This window comes from Protopterus annectens, chromosome 9.part0 (genome assembly GCF_019279795.1).
Source record: "Protopterus annectens isolate FY-2018-M chromosome 9.part0, PAN1.0, whole genome shotgun sequence".
In the NCBI taxonomy this organism is placed as follows: Eukaryota; Metazoa; Chordata; order Ceratodontiformes; family Protopteridae; genus Protopterus; species Protopterus annectens.
This window is the reverse complement of record NC_056743.1, coordinates 511,301,734-511,322,641: the sequence shown is the minus strand read 5'-3', so window position 1 is coordinate 511,322,641 and position 20,908 is coordinate 511,301,734. Positions and strand designations below refer to the sequence as shown.

At 37.5% G+C, this 20,908-nt stretch overlaps 1 protein-coding gene across 2 annotated transcripts in view; it reads left to right on the top strand.

Annotated features, from left to right (window-relative positions):
- The window catches only part of ADD2 (adducin 2), a 906,318-nt gene that overhangs the window by 619,803 nt on the left and 265,607 nt on the right, over nt 1-20,908 (top strand). For both annotated transcript variants that reach the window (XM_044083076.1, XM_044083077.1), the window contains exons 7-8: nt 585-728; nt 3,166-3,264. In XM_044083076.1, the coding sequence (XP_043939011.1) occupies nt 585-728; nt 3,166-3,264 (243 nt within the window). The remainder of the gene's footprint in view (nt 1-584; nt 729-3,165; nt 3,265-20,908) is intronic.

Below are 20,908 nucleotides of genomic sequence, written 5' to 3'. Positions count from 1 at the left end.
AAAAAGTTATGTACTTACCATAACTTTCCATCTGTGTTGTCCATTTTCATTCTTCCTCAACTCCCTGCATACCTTCTTCCTCCTTTTGTGTGCTTCTAGAGAGATCTTGGAGTTGTATAGGAACCTCTGTTGCTTGTTTGAGCTCCAGCTTTCCCTTTTCTGTTCCACCATTTTTCCTTTTCTCTTACTGGTTATCCTTTTATGTATAAAGGCAGCAAACTCCATCTGAGGTACGTTAGGTTGATGGGGCATTACGAATAAAGGGAGGAGCTTGAGAGTTGTAGAATCCAATGATCTGGAAGAAGGGGCCAAGCTGGATCTGAGTCTCCAATCTGAACCCATCAATTGAGGACAAATTAAAATGGACAACACAGATGGAAAGTTATGGTAAGTACATAACTTTTTATTTTCCATCTAACACCAATTCCAAAACTTGATTTAGGAGCAATGCACTTTCATTTGTAGTATATTCACAATAAATGATGATTCATGGAGGATGCTGTGAAAGGTAATGTTATTTATGCAGTATAGTCCTCCAACACTTTGCATATTCACATAAAGGTTGTTTTCTTCCCTCACTGCAGGTGTCTACCATGAAGTGTGGCCTTCTTTCTATATCCCATGAGGCACTGTTATTGGGAGATGTGGCATACTGTGATTATAATGGCGAAATGGAGGATGAGGCTGATCGAACTGAGCTACAAAAAAGCCTTGGACCAACCAGCAAGGTAATTTAATAGTTCCAGATGAAGTAAGCTTCAGTGGTAGCTAAACCTGCTTTTCTTTTGTAGAAGTCTGAGAATAACTGTATTGTTTAAAATACAGTGAACATAATACAGGAGAATTTGTAATGGAGCTCTTCGGCATAATTAAAACCATTTGCATGGTACTACTAAAATCCATGTTGGCTATAAGGAATAATGTGCAGGCATTGATATTTTAATCATTAAGAAACCATTCGTGATGTCAGCACATACCTCTCAACTGTCCCTGATTTTGACTCAAATTTTAACTCTGTCCCTCTTAATCCCTCCTAAAACTAGTGACTTTTGGAGGAAAGGTGGTGAATTACACTTAATGAATAATGACAATAATTAAGAGTTATAAACTTCTTTTACTTCAGAAAATGTGTATTAATTCATATGTTCTGATTCTGTCAATGTTTCAAGTTAATAGCAGTAATATTTTAAAAGTGTCCCTGATTGTCCCTGATTTTTTCTTGACTTGTCCCTGATTCTGTTGAAATTTGTCCCCAGTTGGTTGAGAGGTCTGTGTCAGCATGTAACCTGAGATAACAGTGAGTTTAAAGTTTTTGGTGTCACTTATGCTGTCTGTTAATACCAGAGAAGATTAATCAGAATATCCTGGCAGTCATTGGCTCTCTTGTTTATAGTTTCAACAATATAAAAAATAAGAAACATTGATATTATGAAAATCTATAGCATGATCCCACTTTTGCTTGTCTTCACATTTGAATATATGCAATGAGTGCTGTTTTTGCACATTTTAGATGCAGTTATTAACCTGGAGTATCTGTATACGTAGCAGAAGTTAACTGCTTCTCTATTGTCTTTACTGCAAGTTAACAACAGGGTTTACTGTTGGAAGAAAATTGTTCTGTTACTTCATTATTAAAAATGCCTTATTTTTTTCATTACTTTCATCTCAAATCACAATAACAGTATTTTCCATATCAAATAATTTTGTAAATCATTGCACTTTTAAAGCACCTATCTACAAAACTGAAAGTGCTATAGAAACATTACTTCAGCTGCAATACATATATTTCACTTATTTTGCTTTTGTTTATGTGTTTCTCCAACTGGGTTTAGTCAAACATCCTTTTCAGTGGAGTCCAGCAGAGAACAACTCCAACATATTAGAGACATTTTTAAACAGACATTCAGTAACACAAACAGCAACTTGCATTAAGACATGAAGCCTAAAGTAAAATACTTCTACAAATTGGAATTAGTAGCTACATAACATGATGATGTGAAAAATAAAGAAAAGATATTTAGTACATTTCCAGACATTTGAGTGCCATGGTCATAGTTCGTGTTAGGATTCACTTCCTACATTTATACTGATGAGTGTCAAAAGTCTCCCCTGTAGAGATGTTAGGAAATGGGGTCTATATTGAAATATCGAACGATGTTTCATCGACACATTTTCAGCGAAAGCTGAAAATATCGAAACCACAAAACAGCGATTTCTTTCCTAGGGAAAGAAATCGCTGTTCCAACCAAAAAAAAAAAAAACATTAAACACTTCCGAACACATACCCTAACCCTAATTGTACCCCCCCAAAAAAAACAGTAAACAACTAAATACACATATGCACATAACCCAACCATACATCTAAAGGAAAAAAAAAACAGTAAACATTTTAAAACATATGCACTTACCTTAACCTGCACCCTAACCCTTAGGTCAGTAACTCTTGCACATTTACATAAACAGTTCCAAACACATACACACTTACCTTAACCGTAATTCTACCCCCCAAAACAAAAGTAAACAGCTGAAAACATATACACACATAACGCAACCATACATCTAACGCAAAATAAAAAAAGTAAACACTTTCATACATATGCACTTACCTTAACCCGCACCCTAACCCTAAGGTCAGTAACTCTTGTACATTCACACTCGGGAGCTATACCGGACAAGGGACCACACTACACTGCAGAACACAGCAAAGTAACAAAGCGGTCAAGCATTAGACAAAATGCGTTTTTGTCGTTCTAATAGGAACCCAGGAAATGTCAGCCACATTTATATGGAGTTTCTAAGTTAGAATGCTTTTAGGCCAGTTCTTCTTGCAGAAGGCAGAAAGACAGCAGATAATACAGAATTCCATTTAATGCAATGTGGCTCCACATTGCATGCTTCTATGAAGTTCGTACTGAAACAATACCAGTTTTAAAATAAGTTGACCACAGCTCTATCTGGAATCACATGACCTTAGGAAATTAAAAAAATAAACTATATAAAGTAAACTAAACATGTGCAAATAAAAAGAATGACTTTTCTTGTTATAGCTGAACTGTGAGTCAAAGCCAGAAACTTCCATTTTCAGAAGCTTTTTTCATACTGTATGTTGTTTAGAGGTATTGCTTTTGAACTTCAGTTCATTATGTTGTTTTCTTTGTTGCATAGGTTCTGATATTAAGAAATCATGGTATAGTGGCCCTGGGTGAATCCGTAGAAGAAGCATTCCACAGGATCTTCCACATCCAGTCTGCCTGTGAAATACAGGTAAGATATGTTTAACAGGGTTTGAAAACTGGTTCACTACCATTGTGCCATTGCAACCCCCAGCATTCCACTGGACTCCCACATCTCCCTGATTACAATTTTGTGTTAGTTTGCTTTTTTATTATTTTAAGATGCTTAGTTGTTAAAAAAGGCACTGCTTGATCTTACTGCAGTGTGCAAAATTCTCATGTGTAAAATGACAGCTTGATAGAGTAGCCACACAGGTGACAATTAGATGTTATTTAGCACTGACAAAGCAGATCTGCATAAATGGTTATGACACTACTTGAAAAGTCAGGCAAACTAAAGACAGACCCACTTCTGTGGATGACACAACCCCCAAGAAGCTCTACCTCATTGTAAATGTATGTGTGTGTTCAGTCTTCAGAGATGACTGTGACAGAAAACACAAACACACACACACATCAACACACCATCCCCCCGCCTCTTCCCACAAAGAGGTAGTCAATGAAGCTTCACTGTTCATTTGTCTGTAAAGCTGTCTCCACCAGTGCATGGGCCATTACCCAAACCCAGGTGATCTAAGATGTAGTCAGGGCTCCATTCCCATATGCCACAGAACCAACTTTTTTTATGATGCTGAAAGGTTTGAGTGCTATTTGTATTACCTTGCCAAGAATATAGTAGGATATTGGGAAAGCAAGACTGAATATTAGCGGTATTTACATAACTGTAAGACACCCTATTTAGGAATGTAGTAGTTTGACTAAGGCAAAACTGAAAGATGTGGATAAATGTATTTAACTGGGCTGTGAGCTAGGTGACACTGGGTGCCTAAGAAAAAGAATGCATAAGTTGTCACTAGAGTAAAGAAAAAAGGAGAGAGAGTCAATAATATACAGAGAGTCTACAGCTATGAATTTAGAAGAGAAAGGGTGTGCTTGAAAGCAAGAGGAAAGAAATGGGGAGAGGAGGCAGGTGTAAAAAAAGATCATAGTGCAGATGCCACGGTGTAGGAAATGGGAGCAGAAGGAATGGGAAAGGTAAGTCATTTATGGTCTAGAGCAGTAATAGGGTTAGGGTAACACTAGCGGAGCAGGATATGGTGTATGCTGGAGAATGAAGGCAAGGTAGGAGAATTACATAGGTTCTATTTTATATTGAGTAAGAGAGAAATAGGACTCTTAAAAGCTGAAGTAGGGAAGCAGGGTCAGATATGAAAAGTGACATACGTGAAAGGGAGGAGAGGAGCAGGGTCAGATATGAAAAGTGACATACGTGAAAGGGAGGAGAGGAGCAGGGTCAGATATGAAAAGTGACATGCGTGAAAGGGAGGAGAGGAGCATGGTCATATATGAAAAGTGACATGCGTGAAAGGGAGGAGAGGAGCATGGTCATATATGAAAAGTGACATACGTGAAAGGGAGGAGAGGAGCAGGGTCAGATATGAAAAGTGACATACGTGAAAGGGAGGAGAGGAGCAGGGTCAGATATGAAAAGTGACATACGTGAAAGGGAGGAGAGGAGCAGGGTCAGATATGAAAAGTGACATACGTGAAAGGGAGGAGAGGAGCAGGGTCAGATATGAAAAGTGACATACGTGAAAGGGAGGAGAGGAGCAGGGTCAGATATGAAAAGTGACATACGTGAAAGGGAGAAGAGGAGCTGGGTCAGATATGAAAAGTGACATGCGTGAAAGGGAGGAGAGGAGCAGGGTCAGATATGAAAAGTGACATACGTGAAAGGGAGGAGAGGAGGAGGGTCAGATATGAAAAGTGACATGCGTGAAAGGGAGGAGAGGAGCAGGGTCAGATATGAAAAGTGACACGTGAAAAGGAGGAGAGGAGCAGTGTCAGATATGAAAAGTGACATGCGTGAAAGGGAGGAGAGGAGCAGGGTCAGATATGAAAAGTGACATATGTGAAAGGGAGGAGAGGAGCAGGGTCAGATATGAAAAGTGACACGTGAAAGGGAAGAGAGGAGCAGGGTCAGATATGAAAAGTGACATACGTGAAAGGGAGGAGAGGAGCAGGGTCAGATATGAAAAGTGACATACGTGAAAGGGAGGAGAGGAGCAGGGTCAGATATGAAAAGTGACATACGTGAAAGGGAGGAGAGGAAGAGGGAAGACAGAAAGTTCAGGAAGAGGAGTAAGCAAGCAAAGGTGCCGGAGGGGCAGGAAGTCAAGGAGTTAGTTAAGTGTGTATGGGGGGGTTGGGGGTCGAACCAGTGCATAAGGGTGAGCTAGGAGGTTGAAGACAAGAGACAGAGAGAGAGAGAGTGGTAAACGCATGAGCATCAGAAAGGGAAAGGAGGGAGGAATATGAATCATGAGTGTTATTTTGTCCTTTTTTGCATGCTGGGAATGATTGTCCATTGGGTAGGCACTAATGCCTCCCCCTGGCCATGGGAATGACAGACCCATATCAGCACTGGGACCACAACATTCTCCCCAATGCTAGAGCACTCTGCCATGCATTTGCTTTGAGAGCTACCACCACAGAAGCTTGTTCACTAAATAATTTCCCCCAGTCTATCCTTTACAGAGATACCGCTCATCTCTTCTTATCAGGGATTGCGTCACTGGATGACCCCAATCCACCCTCTCCCTTCCAGGCTTAGCACACTCATCATCTCCATGTCACCTGCAACCATACCTCTTTACCTCTTAGAGCAAGAAATGTGGACAAAACCATGAATAAAAGTGGGACAAATGCCGAAAAATAGGGACAATTTTTAAATATGGCTCTTACAAACTTAGAAAGTTGATAAAATAAAGGGTTTCACATTAGCGGGAATTTTCTGAAGGGTATGAAATTTAAAGCTCAAAGGACCGTCATTATTTTCTAACTTCAGTTTTTAATGATTTGCCACTAATTGCCAGAAAACCACAATTTTATGAAAAACAGATCAAAAATATGAGACAAAAATCTGTACAGTTGAGAGGTATGCCTCCAACAGACACCAGTGTTACTAATCGAACCCAGGTCATCTGGACTATAGTTGAGACTTTAATCCACTGCACCAGTAAATCTAGCTGGCCAGTCCTAGAATGTGAAAACGGGTCAGTGTTATTATCTTTTTCCTCCATATTTTACTGTTCTGAGCATCATAATCATTCCATTCTATTTTATTACATAGCATCAGTGTTTCCATTCATCATCACTGTCTTGTTGCCGTTTAGGTCTTATTCTCTTCTGTGCACATAATAGTATTACCCTTCATATTTCTTCCTTCTTGTTTAATATATCTACTTCTGTTCTTTCTCATATATTTCTTTTTCCCTTCGTTTTCCCACTCTATTTGCTCATATCCGAATATATGTGTATTTTTGTTTAAGGCATCAATTAATATGATTTAACTACTTAGTGAACTTTTCTAGAAGTTGCAGTCAGTCAATATTGTTCCATGAAATGTACTGATACATCAACATTGGATGAAGTAGGGACAAGCCCCCTGTACCATACATTTAGGGTGCTTCACCCCTTTCACCTGCCTTAACTAATATAACATACTGCAAGGTGGCACAGCCATAGATAAGGTTAAAAAGTTTATTATTTCAAACTCATTTGGTGAAACAAGCTGAATCAATCAGGACTCAATGAAAAACAAATTAAGGACACAAAACAGAAACCCTTTAAATACTACTTGTATTTACCTTTCTGTTTCATTATCTTATTTTGGGTTCTTTCGCCACACCACCATTCTTACAATTTTGTTCCTATAACCATCTTCCAGTTTCTTCTCCTCTTCTTCTTCTCCTTCTGTTGTTTCAGTCCCATCTCTTCCTTTTATTTAATTTTGTGATATCAATATCTGTTACTGCTATACTATTGCCATCTGTTTCAATTATCTCATTTCTCATCTCTTCAAGGTGATGTGCTTTGTTTTAACTTCTGTCTTGTGTTTTTACAAATAATGAAAATAATGCTTGTAAGTCTGTTTTTGATGTATTTGATATTTGCTTTATACAATGTTTTAATGAAGACCAACATTTTAATGGTATTGTTGCTTTCAGGATGATTAATAGTTTGATTAATTGGTTAACTGAATATTTAATGGGAGAGTAGGGTATATAAATATGTTTTTGAATACTGGATTATATCTGACAAAGTCTCTGTATATGGGATGGAAGCACTTATGATTGTGTGTTTTTATGAATATTAAAACAACCGTTGAACTTTTTTTTTTTGCAAAGTTGTGGTTTTGTTTTTTGTAATTTATGATCTTAGTTATCTTGGTTTTCTGATCACCACTAGCCTCTCCATCACTATGTTGTCTTTCCCTCCCACTTCATTTGACCACCTTTCTCCCCTTTTCTTAGTATATAACAGTTTACTTATATTAGGTCACTCACACACAGTTACATAACACACACACAAACTTCTCTGCCACTGCAACATCAGGGTAGCCTGCTGCACAGAAGGCTGTCATAATTCATACCCATATCTGCTAATAAGTTCCACCTAATCAACCCCATGGTCTTCATAAAATATTACTCATGCCATTACCTGTGTGATGATGTGAGGTATTTCAGCTATGCCAGAAGAAGTAGGGCAGTGGATGTGTAACATATGCCAGCACAGCTAGCTGGAATTTAGTAAAAAATTATGTTATTTGAATAGCAAACTGATTTGTACAGATGCTTGTGCTGAAAGTGGATTTTAAAGTTGCTTGTGTTAAAAATGTACCAACAATGGGTCCTGACTGTATTGTAACTTAATTAAATACATATATGTTAACAGAGTATACTGGAAGAGAAGAGGTTAAGCTCAGCTCCAGCTAACTTTGGAAAATATTAAGAAGTTAAGCTACTGGGCCTAGGCCATAAAGATCTTATCCTATAGTTTCAAATAAAGCCGCAGACACAATGTATGTAAGAAGCATGGTTTGTTAGTCTCTGTAGGAGCAGAAGTTGGTAATTGTTTTATGACTTCCAGAAGCCTCACCAAATCTGAGCAATGCTCTTGTGTGTGTATTATTGACATGTAGATGCTAAATTCTGGCAATTTGTAGCAATGGGGGGTTGCATTGGAACCAGAAGTTAGATAACCAAATGTATGTGATATCATTCTGTACAGAAATAATGTTTTAATACGAGGTGAGACAGAAGTCTCGGGGTAGTCTGTTTCTTGGTATCTGACATAGAAGGATCCCACCCCTACTTCATCTTGCCTTGCTCTATTAAGAAAATAAGAACACAAATTCTCGAGATCAGTCAGGAAAATATTGTGAGAATAGTTAAGTATTGTTTTTTCTGTAACTGTGTTAATCTTTACATCAGTGTTATTTTTAATATTTTCTGTGATTGAAACTCTAGTGTGTACTGTAAATAGATATTACGTACTTTCATGCTCTTTTATTATTTATTATTAAATATATTTAAACTTTTCATTGTGGCTGGTCCTTTAGAGAATATTGTAACCTTTGAGAATACTTATATCTATTGGTGACACTGTGACCACTCTTGAAGCCTGGCTATTTTTGGTCAACATTACCATTTTTACTAATATTAATTTTACTCAGTATTATTTCACTCAGTATTATTGGGCACCCTTGCAAGAGCCTTAGGCAGCCAGCTTTGTAGTGTACTACCTTATAGTCTGGGAAGAAGAGGGCACAGCAGGTAAATCTGTGTCAGCCTTTCCTAGGAATTTTTGTGTGTGTGTGTGTGTGTGTGTGTGTGTGTGTGTGTGTGTGTGTGTGTGTGTGTGTGTGTGTGTTTGTGTGTGCGCATGTGTGTGCCAGCTACTTGAATGAGGGACAAGAAGCACTGGTTTCACAGAGAGGGTGCTAGAATACTTGGGCTTGGACACTCAGCTAACCCTATAGCTGTGCTAGTGGGGAGCCTTACTGAGGCCCTAGAAGGAGACAGATATAAAGAAATCCCCAGGCTGACTGTGTTCCCTGTGTGCTCTTAAGGGAAATTGTGCTTGATGCAGAGATGTCTACATCAGGAAATACTGAGAGTATCCATTTGTATTCCAAGTGAACATCCCTCTCCAGTGTCAGTGGTGAGGATGCAGGGTCCCTGGTTACTGGCCTAGAGTGGGGATGTCACAACCTGTTACATTTTTGATCCTCTCATTCTCACTGACCATCTCAACACAGCCAATAGCCATTCATGTACAAGATAAGGATGGTTTAATCAGTTGTAGTCATCCCCATACATACTCTCACGAAACAAGCAAAATTGTCATACACACCATAGTGAACATACTGATAGCTTTTAATTATAGCAGAGTAATAGAAATGTTGCTATCTATTAGCCAAAAAAAAAAAAAGATTCAGCAAACCAGCATGCCATGCATTCCTTACCCCGGCTGAAAATATGATATGTACTCAGCAGTCAAAATATAATAAAATAGGCTCACATAAACTTCTCTTAACATAATGCAGGACAAAACAGCCAAAAAATCATTGTGCAAAACTTCTCTCCTTTTAGCAAAAAGTATTTGTTTTTTATTCATACAAACAAAATTAAGCAATAATGTTTTAGTTACAACTAATCAACTGACAATGCATTGTAGTAGAAGAGCTATTTAAGTATCATCACATACCGTTCAACTGTCCAGAATTTTGTAGAATGTCAAGATTTTTGCATTGCATTTTTGATCTATTTCTCATAAAATGTGTGGTTTTCTGGAAAAATTGTTGAGAACTAAAGTCATAAATAATGACAGGCACTTGGGTTTCAGAATTCACATTCTTCAGAAAATGCAAGCAAATACAACATTTGTTATTCTAGCAAATTTCTAAGTTTATAAAAGCAATATTTAAAATCTGCCCCCCCCCCCCCATTATTTTTGGCTTTGTCCAGAATTCTTGTATTAGTGGGTTGAGGGATGTGTTTCACATTAATATGTGAATGGCCAGTGGGGTCAGTTTTACAGTTTTGGGAAGGCTGCAGAATTTCTAAGCCACCGGGGCTACAACATTATTAAAGGAGTCAGGGTACGTGCTGCAGAAGTAAAGAAGTCAGGGCCCAACTCCGGATATACAATTGAATTGAGGAACAGAATTAACAAATCATGTCACTACACAATTAAATGTCAACAGGATTATAAGAATCAGAGTGTCTATCAGGATTAACACAGTCAGACCCTTAACAGAATGAAGTGGAATGAGGGGGCGCAAACATATTAACAGAGTCAGAAAGTCAGGGCAGAATTTTTCAAAGCACCCACAGAAGCAAAAATGTTAGATGGCCTTAGCAAGATTAACAGAATCAGGAGGCCTCATCAGATTTAACAGTCTGAGTCAGGTATCACCTACAGTATTAAATGAATTTAGACTCCAATCATATGTAACAGACAGGGTTGGTAAGTATCCATTTTTCATAAGAACAAAAAAGAGACCAACTGCCACAGTCAGGATCATATACTTTAATACTAAAAACAAAACAAAAACATAAGGATGAGAGCTTTGGCTTTGAAAAAACAGTGCTTCTTCAGATCCATAAAGATGTATAATGACTTCAGGCATTTAAAAAACTAAGGTCCAATGAGTAACGCCAAAATACTATACATCTCTCGTGGGTAGAGTCATTGTATCCTTCTAACTCACTAGATATAGTAACTCATAGTGATAGAGATCAATCATCTTCCCCATTATAATCTATGTACGTTCACGGCAATTTTTTGACCATATAATGTATATTAAAAAACTTCATGTATATTAAAACCTATTGACCATTCATTATATTCCACCACTCCTATGGGAGGATAGAGGTTCAGAATGTCATGCTAATAAATTGTATCAAACAAAATAAATTAAGTGGAGAAACACGGCAAAAGTAAAAAAAACTCATTTAATTCTAAATAGGTTAGCACTTTCACATCAAACAAGATGCTTCCTAAGACCATAAAAGATGAATTACATCACTTCCTTATATATATATATATATATATATATATATATATATATATATATATATATATATACCAAACAATTAACTAATTAACAAATTAAATACTCCACATTAAAATCTAAAACAACTAAAAGATAAATATACATAGATGTGGACATTTAAAATGTAAAATCAACACTATTTGTTAAAACGTCTCGCCTTTAGATATGGTTTGATTGATGTCCTGTCATTTAACCCTGGTCTACGTTCTGCCTGAAGTTCAATTATCCATTTAAGTTCGCACTGCTCTGACTGCTCTGTTCTGGTTTTTATATCATCTAACCTTGAACTTTCAATTATGCATTCCACTTCCCTAAATGTAAAAGAATGGGTTGTATCATAGTGCATTACGTGGTTAGCTAAAGCAGTTCTTTCAGGTTCATTGTTCTTAATAGTGGCTAAGTGTTCCCTTACCCTCCCTCTAAGTGAGTGATTAATCATGCCCACATAGAATAAGGCACAAATAGAGCAGACAGCTAAATAGATCAAATTTCTAGTCATACAATTGGCTTTAGCTTTGAACCTATAAGCCTTAGATGTAACAGGATGAATAAACATATTGTCATGATCCACCACCTTACACATATTGCACTGTCCACATGGTTCTAATTTATAATCAACATGCAATTTAGTTTTAACATTCTTAGGCTGACATAAAAGCCTCTTCAAATTCCTTTTATTTTTATAACCAAAGCAGGGTTTGTCCCCTACTATGTTAGACACTTCTGGATCTGACTGTAATATGAACCAGTTCCTAGTAATAATTTCCCGGACCTTACTTACTTACACTATTAGAAAATTGTAGCCTAACAGGTATGGCATCCCTATTATATCTATTACTTACATCCTGAGAGGGATGTTGAGTCTCGTTCAACATGTAGGGTTTAGCCCTGTTATGCCTCAAGGCCTTCACTTCATGAAGGCCTTCATCTATTTGCTTAGGCTTACATTTACATGCCAACAGTTCATTTTTAAATGTTTCAATGTCTTCACAAAATTTACCCTCTTCCATATCTAACCTTGATATATGCATAGCTTGACCCTTTATAATATTAAAATATTAAAAAAAATGAAACTGAATGAGTAAATTTCAGAAAACATGTGGTAGTATCAAGAAAATGAGAAAACTCTTCTAATCTATCCAGTGAACCTGCCCAAACAAGCATAAGAACATCAACAAATCTTCTGTAAAAGAAGATATGCTTAACTCTCATTGAGTAGTACAAAGTTTTCTTCCTAGTGCGCTAAAACCAATGTTTGTTTCATTTTATGAGCTCTCCTTCTTAGATGTCAATATTAGGAAAACCGTTAGAGGGGATTTCTCTACTGAACTATACAAAAAAGCATGTCGTAGAAATAATGCTGTAATTAGAGATAGTATGCATCCATCTTACATATATAAAAATATTACAGGGACTGCATTCTTCCTGTATGGATATAGGCCCATTAGGGGGTGAGACGGGGGTAAAGTTAGCACTGAACCTTCCAGGACGTTGGCAGTATCAGTTGGTTCTGTAATTTTCATGCCGTTGCGCTGTAACTCAGAGAAGATCTGGGTATTGCCATTGAGATTCTTGACATAGCTATAGAATGCTTTGTGTTTGTCCCTAGAATCAGTGTCAATTTTTTTTTCATAGCTAGCTTTGGAGGATTTTATAAGGGATCTCAGATTCTTACTGAGGCTGACCAGGGAACTCCTCCACTCATGGGATTTTACTCTCTTTTGCAACAGTTTCTTCCTTCTGTTGTAGAGTTTGTTTATGGCAGGGGGCCACCAGATTGGCTTCCTTTTTTTTTGAGGATAGCATCTTGGTTCTGTTTGGGATAGCATGATCCATGCACTCGTGTAAGTGCTTATAGAGTGCATCTGTGTAGGATTCAGCAGTCGTAACTGTATTGTCCATCTGCATGGGTGTCATGAAGTTCGCCACTTCTGTCTTAAGAAGCTTGAAGTTGGCTTTGGAGAAATTCTTTACTATGATTTCCTTAATGGGGGTGGGGGCTGGATGTGGATATCTAGGGTGATTAGCTTATGGTCGGATCTGACCAACAAGGAGTTGACTTCAGGTGTGGAACACCGGTCACTCATGTTGGTAATGACTAGGTCTAGGATATTGTTGCCTTTGGTGAGGGTGTGGATAAGTTGATCCAGGGCATTGGAATTTATGAATTCCAGAAAGCGTTGAGCGAAGGAGTTGGTACATGAGTAGTTTTTCCAGTTAATGGTGAGGTAGTTGAAATCGCCCATTATTAGGGTATTTGGTTGAACCCTAATATTTTCCAGTATATCAAGAAAAGAGGAGTGGGAATCTTGAGGCATGGTGGGGGATCTGTAGCAAGCTACAATTTGGATTGCAGTTTTGCCCAGAGTTAGTTGCACTTGAATAACCTCAGATGCATTATGCTGAGCAACTAGCCTGGAGGTGTGGATATCCTTAATGAATATGAGCACATCTTTGCCTTTGGTGTTCCGGTCCAGGTTAGGTGGCTGAAAAGTGTGGTATGAGTTATAGCCTGGTAATGCAGGGGTGCTCTCTGGAGCCTTGAACCAATTCTCAGTCATTGCACAGATATCAGTGTTCTCCATTTTAAGGAGTGCCTCGAGGGAGTGCATTTTGAGATTTAGACTTCTAGCATTGAGTAGCATTACCCTCAGTTTTTGCTTGCCTGTTCCTTTTACGGTGGTGAATTTGTCATTTGAACATTGCCTAAAAAAGGCACTATAGGGGCAGCAAGAGCCTTAGCCAGTATCCGGAATCCCAGGGGTGACAGGTGCAGGCCATCTCTGGCAAAGCATCGTGGTCTGTCGACCATGTCGTCCCAGGCAGACAGATACTAGATTCCCTTGATATGACACCAGAAGCTTAGCCAATTGTTGAAGTCAATCATTTTGTCCTTGTACTGCGGTATCATTCTGGGCGATGGCAGGATGCTACTCAGGACTAGGGTCAATACCTGCCTGGGCTACAAGATGGGAGAGCTCTTCCATGTCTCTTTTCATGTAGTTCAGGGAGGTACATCTCAGGTCATTCACACCAACATGGACAATGACAGTCATATTTGTACTTGTTGTGGAGTGACCTGGGTGCGTGGATTATGTGGCGGATCCTGGCACCCGGCAGGCAGCTGATAGCAGCCTTCTCCTTGTTTAGCCTGGTGAGTGGGACATCAGTTTGCCTGACTATAGAGTCACCTATGACTAGTGTGTTGGGTGTGTTGTTTTGTCTTATGGGCTGTGGTTGAGTGGCACACTGAGTCTGTGGGCTATGTGTCATTTGGGTTGTGTTGGGGGGTGGAGATTGCTTGCGTTTCTGCTCTGAAGGTCTATGTTGCTTGAGAAGATTATTATTGAGAGCCTCCATGAATGTTTTTGTGTTTCTGTGTGTGAATTTTGGTGGTGTAGGTTTAGTGGGACTATGTGATGAGTGTGGTGTGGTGCAAGTGTTTACCTTCTCCTCTTGACTGTTAAGTTCAGTCTTGGTTGGAGACAGCTTTACCTCTAGTTTGGCTAGATAAGTGCATCTCTCACAGGTTGTGGTGTTGGGTGGTAGGAGGAGAGGGTTGTCTGTGTACATGAGACAATTGCTACATTGCCCCAAGATGCCCAGATTCAACAGCATGTACTCGTTCTTCTATATGTAGAGTAGTAGGAGTCGTCACTCCCACCTCTCTACGTACTGTTATATTATTAGATTGTTCACCTGCTGCTTTTGATGTATTTATTCTCGGCCATACAAAGATGTTACCCTTTTTGAAATCTAGAAACTTTCTCTCCAGCCTCTTAATTTTTCATTGTTGTAACTTCAGATCATAAGCTGATACATTGTTATATAAACTGCGCAGCCTATATATATATATATATATATATATATATATATATATATATATATATATATCCGCTCTGTATCGATTTTCTATATCTTTTTGCATAACTTTAACTTTACCCATCAGTCTTCTTCTACTGGTTGAAAAAACTCCAGTAGTACTGTGCAGTTAAAGCTAAACTCCAGGCTCAACACCTACAATTTCTTTAAAAGTTCTGGATACTAGTTACTGTATGTAGGCATCCATAGTACTTGCAGGCCTCTCAGAATAATTTTATCATGTAGGCATGCCTCTAAATGTAGGAGTTGCCATTGTAGTCTTTTTAATTTATATAAACCATTTTCAAGTTCTTTATATGCATTAGAGAAAGATTCCATATCAGGCAGTTCATTCACCACAGATGTATGGATATTCTGGAAGTCAAAACAGTGTAAGAAACTTCTCTGTGTGGAAGATTTTCAGTCCATATATTTCTAGTTAATCATTGTATATTAATCAGATCAGACAATAGTAGTAGAAGTAATGAACGTAAACTCGTCTTAAGTCAAAACAAAACAAGAAGTAATAATAGAAAATATATAATTGTACAGCATTACTAAGTATTCGAAAGTAATCCAAGCAAGGCAGGCAGTCTGTTTCCAGTCGAAAATCCTTTATTAAGTACACAGCAAGAGATCCAAGTAAAACAAAAAAAGAGTAATAATTTCCTCACAAGCTTTCTAAACATATATATACTTTTTATCAGGCATGGGAGTGGTTTATTTTGCTGTAAAACAAAGTGTTGATATTCTGGAAGTCTAGACATAGTAACGGATTTGAATCAATTCACATAGAATTCCTTATATGAGCACAGCCCTTGTGAGTATTTAAAATGGTAGGATTATAGTCCATTTCAGCTATAGATTCTCCAGCCATGTGCTGCTGCGATGCAACAAAGATCATCAGTAATGGGAAAAGAACAACGTCAGCTGCCAATATTCGGGTTTCCAACAAAATGATAAATAGTAAGAACAAAAAAGAGACCAATTGCCATGGCCAGGATCATATACTTTAATACTAAAAGTAACGATTTTTGCCATTCTGTCTAGAAAACTTAAATCAGTTAGGAAATCAGATCAAGAGAGATCAGGAGAACAATTTTACAACCTTGAATGTTAAAGCTTCAAAAGTTACCACCATAAGACATCTTTTGTTCAAATGCCACTTCAGTGTGATCTGGCTGTGTCTGAGGGTGGTTAGTACAAACAATAAATATATAAGACATTCTGCTTCCTTTAGTGTTGAGCAGAGATGTTCATTTGTGTCATAAAGTGCTCATGCCAAGAGTGGTTGAGTAGGCATGACAAAGGGTAGAACAAAAGGTGCTGTTTTTGTCCATTTATTTATTTAATCAATTTATTTATCTGTTTATTTATTTAATTTTCTATTTTTCCTTTTCTAAAGAAAGACATTTGAGTTAATAAACATTTAGCAAAATAAAACAACTTGCTGTGTTGGGGGCTACTCCAGTGCCAAAGGGTCCCCAGTAACCACAGGTTCACAGGTGCCTAAAACCAACTATGGATACTGTAAAAGCATATGCTTTAGAAAATACCTGGGAAATGAATCCAGCAGGTGACTTTCTCCAGATTACTTCATCACTTTAACCGAAGAGTTCTTGTTAAGTTTACCAGTTACTACTGATGTTATACCAAGAACAGTCTAACTGTGAACCCAAAAGAGTGCAGTGATATACAGTCATTAATTCCACTTAACGAGGATATTCACTCTGTTATTGTAATTAAAAAATAAACTTTCCACCCTGATTCTGTCTCATTTCAGTTTGGCAATTTACAGATGAAACTGTGGTCCCGTCTGTTTCTTCCTCTGTAAAAATATGTCCAACTTGCACAAAAGGCTATGAACTTTCTTGCTTGTATACCATTAAACATTATTTTATAAATATTATACATCATGCCGATAACTCTTAATTTCTTTCCAAAATAAAAAGAACTTAAAAAAATCAAAGTACACTGTAAACTTGGCGTACATCTTAGAGTCACTTTTACTACATTCTTCAGCTTTAGGTCAATATTTTGTATTTCATTACAAATACAATAAAAGGGCTAAAATTGTGCTTTGCCTATAAAACTGATCCTGTGTTTGATAATGAAATATTTCCTCCTTGGGTCAGTTAATTCAGCCATATAAGTGTTTATTCATCTTTAAGGCGGATCCTGGAAGACTGGACAGTTGCCAGCATTTCTTGTTTCATTCTTAAGGAAAGTCAGATGTAGACAATTTACAGACTTAATATTTAACCAGCATTCTGATGTAAATCTTCTGTTTCTGTAAGAAAATGTTTTCAAATGTTATAGAGACGTCAAGTAGAAACAGTGTCCTTTTTGTTGGAGCCAACTTGTCTTTTACTTTGTTAATCTTTAAACTACATTGTCTAGAAGAAGACAAAAGAATAGGTCTGCCGTGCTTAGAAAATTAAGACATAAACCTTCCTCATAACATTGACAGATTTTTTAATATCTTGTTTCTCTGGACAAACAAAATGCCATTTAGACAGATCTTGTCCCAGCAAATTGTTAAAGTAAAAGAGACTTTCTGATTGATAAAAAGTGTAACGTCATACATTTATTTCTTTGATATTTCTAATGATCTAGGAATAAAGTTTGTGTGGATGGTACCCCACAAGAAAAGCCTTAGTGTGTTATTATACTGCCTTAAATACTTAGAAAGTAAATTAGCAGAGTGAAGAAAAAGTAATAACATTATTTTTGAAATTTTTAATTTATAAGAGCATAATTTGTTCTGTAGGGTTAACCATATAAGGAATATTATTCTTGTGTGTGGTACCAAATCAGTGAGATTGCAGAATGGACACAGCAAGGGTGTACTAGAAATACTGATGGTATGTTAAGAGTTTAGACATCATTATCTACTTAAAAATATTAATTTAATGTTTCTGAAAGTCATTTTTAAGATACTGTTGTTTTGGACAAAGATAGAAATGGCTGTTATTAGTCATTTGTTTCTCTCATTTGCTATGGTTTCCTGATTCTCTTATCTGTGTGATGTTGTCAAACTGTAGAGTTTATTTTTGCTGTTGAATAGTTGAAAAAATAATTTTGGGGTTGCTGGTATAAAAATAAAAAAAAGAAGAACATGTAAAGGTGTGGTAGATCATGTGATGCTGTGTATTTACCTTGTTATTTCTTTGTCTAGGCAATTGTTGCATATTTTGAGAACATACTTTGGTTTGGCCTATAGCCCTATAATAGGCATTTTTTCTGGACAAGATTAAAGCTACAGTTTCATCCTGTAATTATTTAATTACATCTAAACATAACTGTATCTTTTAAGAATTCTACTTGCAGCCCTGGGGTCTGAGTGTTCCACTCATCCAGTTACAGTCTAGAAGTAATATTAACCATATAGCATTCATGGGCCACAGTGGTGCAGCAGTTAGTGTTGTCACCTCACAGCAAGAGGTTGTCTGGTTTGATTCTCGGCAGGGGTGCCTTCTGTGCAGAGTCTGCATGTCCTCCCTGTGGTCATGTGGGTTTCCTCTGGGTGCTCCGGTTTTCTGCCACTTTTCAAAGACATGCAGTAGGTGGACTGGATACTGTAAATTGTCCATAGGTGTGAGTGTGTGTTCGTGTGAGTGGTACAGATGCACTACTGAAGCAGGGCTAGCCACTCACTGCTGTAAGCCTTGGCTCAAGATGATTGTCACTGTTGAAGTAACACCCTGACCCCATGTGCAAAATGGGAAAAGGTGTTGAGGATGGATGGATGGATTCATGGTACAGTAGGAAGTCACCCTGAGCTATGGTTTAGATGAGATGACTTAGAGGTTAAGGAGACTGACTTCTAATTCCCTGTGGTCTGCATGCATGTGTTTGAATCCCATTCTCGTTGGTGCTTAGAGTCTGAGACTTCGAGCAGAGGATTAAGGCTATATGTATTGTTAATAAGCTGCTTCCTATAGTATGGGTTTGATTCCTTCAGCCTCTATGTACCTACTGAGTGACAATGAACAAGTTATTTACGTAGAAAGTGCTCCATCAATATTGTCCTGAACAAAAATAAAAGGTGGGGGGATTTTTCTATATTCCTTTTGCTGTTTTTCTATCATAAATGCTAATTTACCATGTAACACCTGCTGTGTCTGACAAGTGAACTATAACTGAAGTTGTAATATGTTGTTTGTTCTTGTTTTTTTTTTTTTATGTGGAGCTTTTCTCCCCGGGCCTCTACTGAAAATTGATATATATCCAGTTAGACTAGCCCGGTCAACAAATGTAAAATAAATAAAAATAAAATAAAAAACTACATGCCTAGTATTATTTATTGTTTATTTTCATTAATTTAATGGGAAAGACCAAATGTGCAAACAAGCCTCTTTTCAGAGGAAACCTGGGGAGAAGAGCTCCATAAGAAATAATAACAGAAGTACATGTATAACATGCAGAGTGCATGGGTAACATTTAGTATCATTATGTACAAAGCTCCATGAGAACTATTTACAGTAGTCCTGTACTATATATAGAATGCTTAGGTTATATTAGCAGCATTGCACACAAAGTGAGGATAAATAGAGTCGATCATTATGAAATAAGTGTATTTTGAAGCAACATAGTCAGCATTGGGTACAGTTAAATTGCCATACATTACGTCAGATATAAGTTTATGCATTGTGTGATAAGAAGTGTAGAATACAGAAAAATAAGAAAAAAGAGATAGTTGCTGACAGGTATGTGTATATTGGAGAGGTTGTTTAGGAATAATTTAGCATGGAGAATAGCAGGGGCAGAGCCAGGAATCAAGCAAGAACAATTTTCATTTATCTTTGAAGATGTGTGCATTGTTGAGGATTCTGATTGGAAGGAGAATTGAGTTCCAGGATTTTGACATGCAATTGCAGTAAAGAATGTTTCCTGCTTTGTTGATAGTTTTGTGAACTGAGAGTAAGTGTTGGCCAGTAGAGCAGATAACTATTGTTGGAGTGCAGTTATAGTAAACTGCTTAGGCAGGACATTTTTCTGGGTGAAAGATTAATCTGTATGCACAATGAAGTTTAGAGTAGGTGAGGAGGTGAAGCACTTCAAGTCAATCCAGGTGACTGAGGGCAATATAGCGATGTGGAATATGGCTTGTTGGAAGCAAATGTGGGTATTTTGTTGTAACACTGCTCTAGTTTACTTGTCAGGTTGGACTGAAGGTTGGTGAAGATAGGAGAGGCATATGGAAGTGTAGGCAGTGGCCAGGTGGATGCTAGTTTTATCTCACTGCTTTCAGTTTGATTATTATTTTGCTCTATGTGGCAAACCTAACTTCTGATGTGTCTTTGTATTGCTTGTTGGATGTGGAGATTGAATTATCATATCTACTATAACCATTAGTCATTTTAGAGACTATTTAAATATTTGTGTAATTTGCAGAGGTGATATGAAAGCTCGCTTTGCGTTTGGTTTGAGACTTATGAGTAAAAAGGAGTTGTTTCCTCTTTTTTTTAGGTTTAGTATTTATTAGTAACCACATATGAAACTATGAATGTGTGACGTTACTGCCTATGGACGTCTTCTATAGATAGTTTGGTTTTCTCTCACCACAGGAAAAAAATGCTAGTGCACTGGCTACTCTAAAACATGTATACATATTGTATTAATCACTTTCCTTGTGGCATGGATAGTGGCTGAAAAGTTTTGGCTGGAGATCAGTTCACTCACCTGGTTATCAAATAAATTAACCTAAAATGAAAAAAAAAATGAAGGTTAGTAAAGTTTCTGTTTTGCCCACTGTATTAAAGAGGGAGGATTATTGTTTTGCAGGCTTTTAGGATTAATCGGTTGAATTCAGCTTATTTTAGTAGTAGTAAGGGTACGCTGCATCTCATGGTGTTTTTACTTTTTACGTTTTTTGGAAGAGTACTGAGGAAGAGGATGGTCGTTTAGT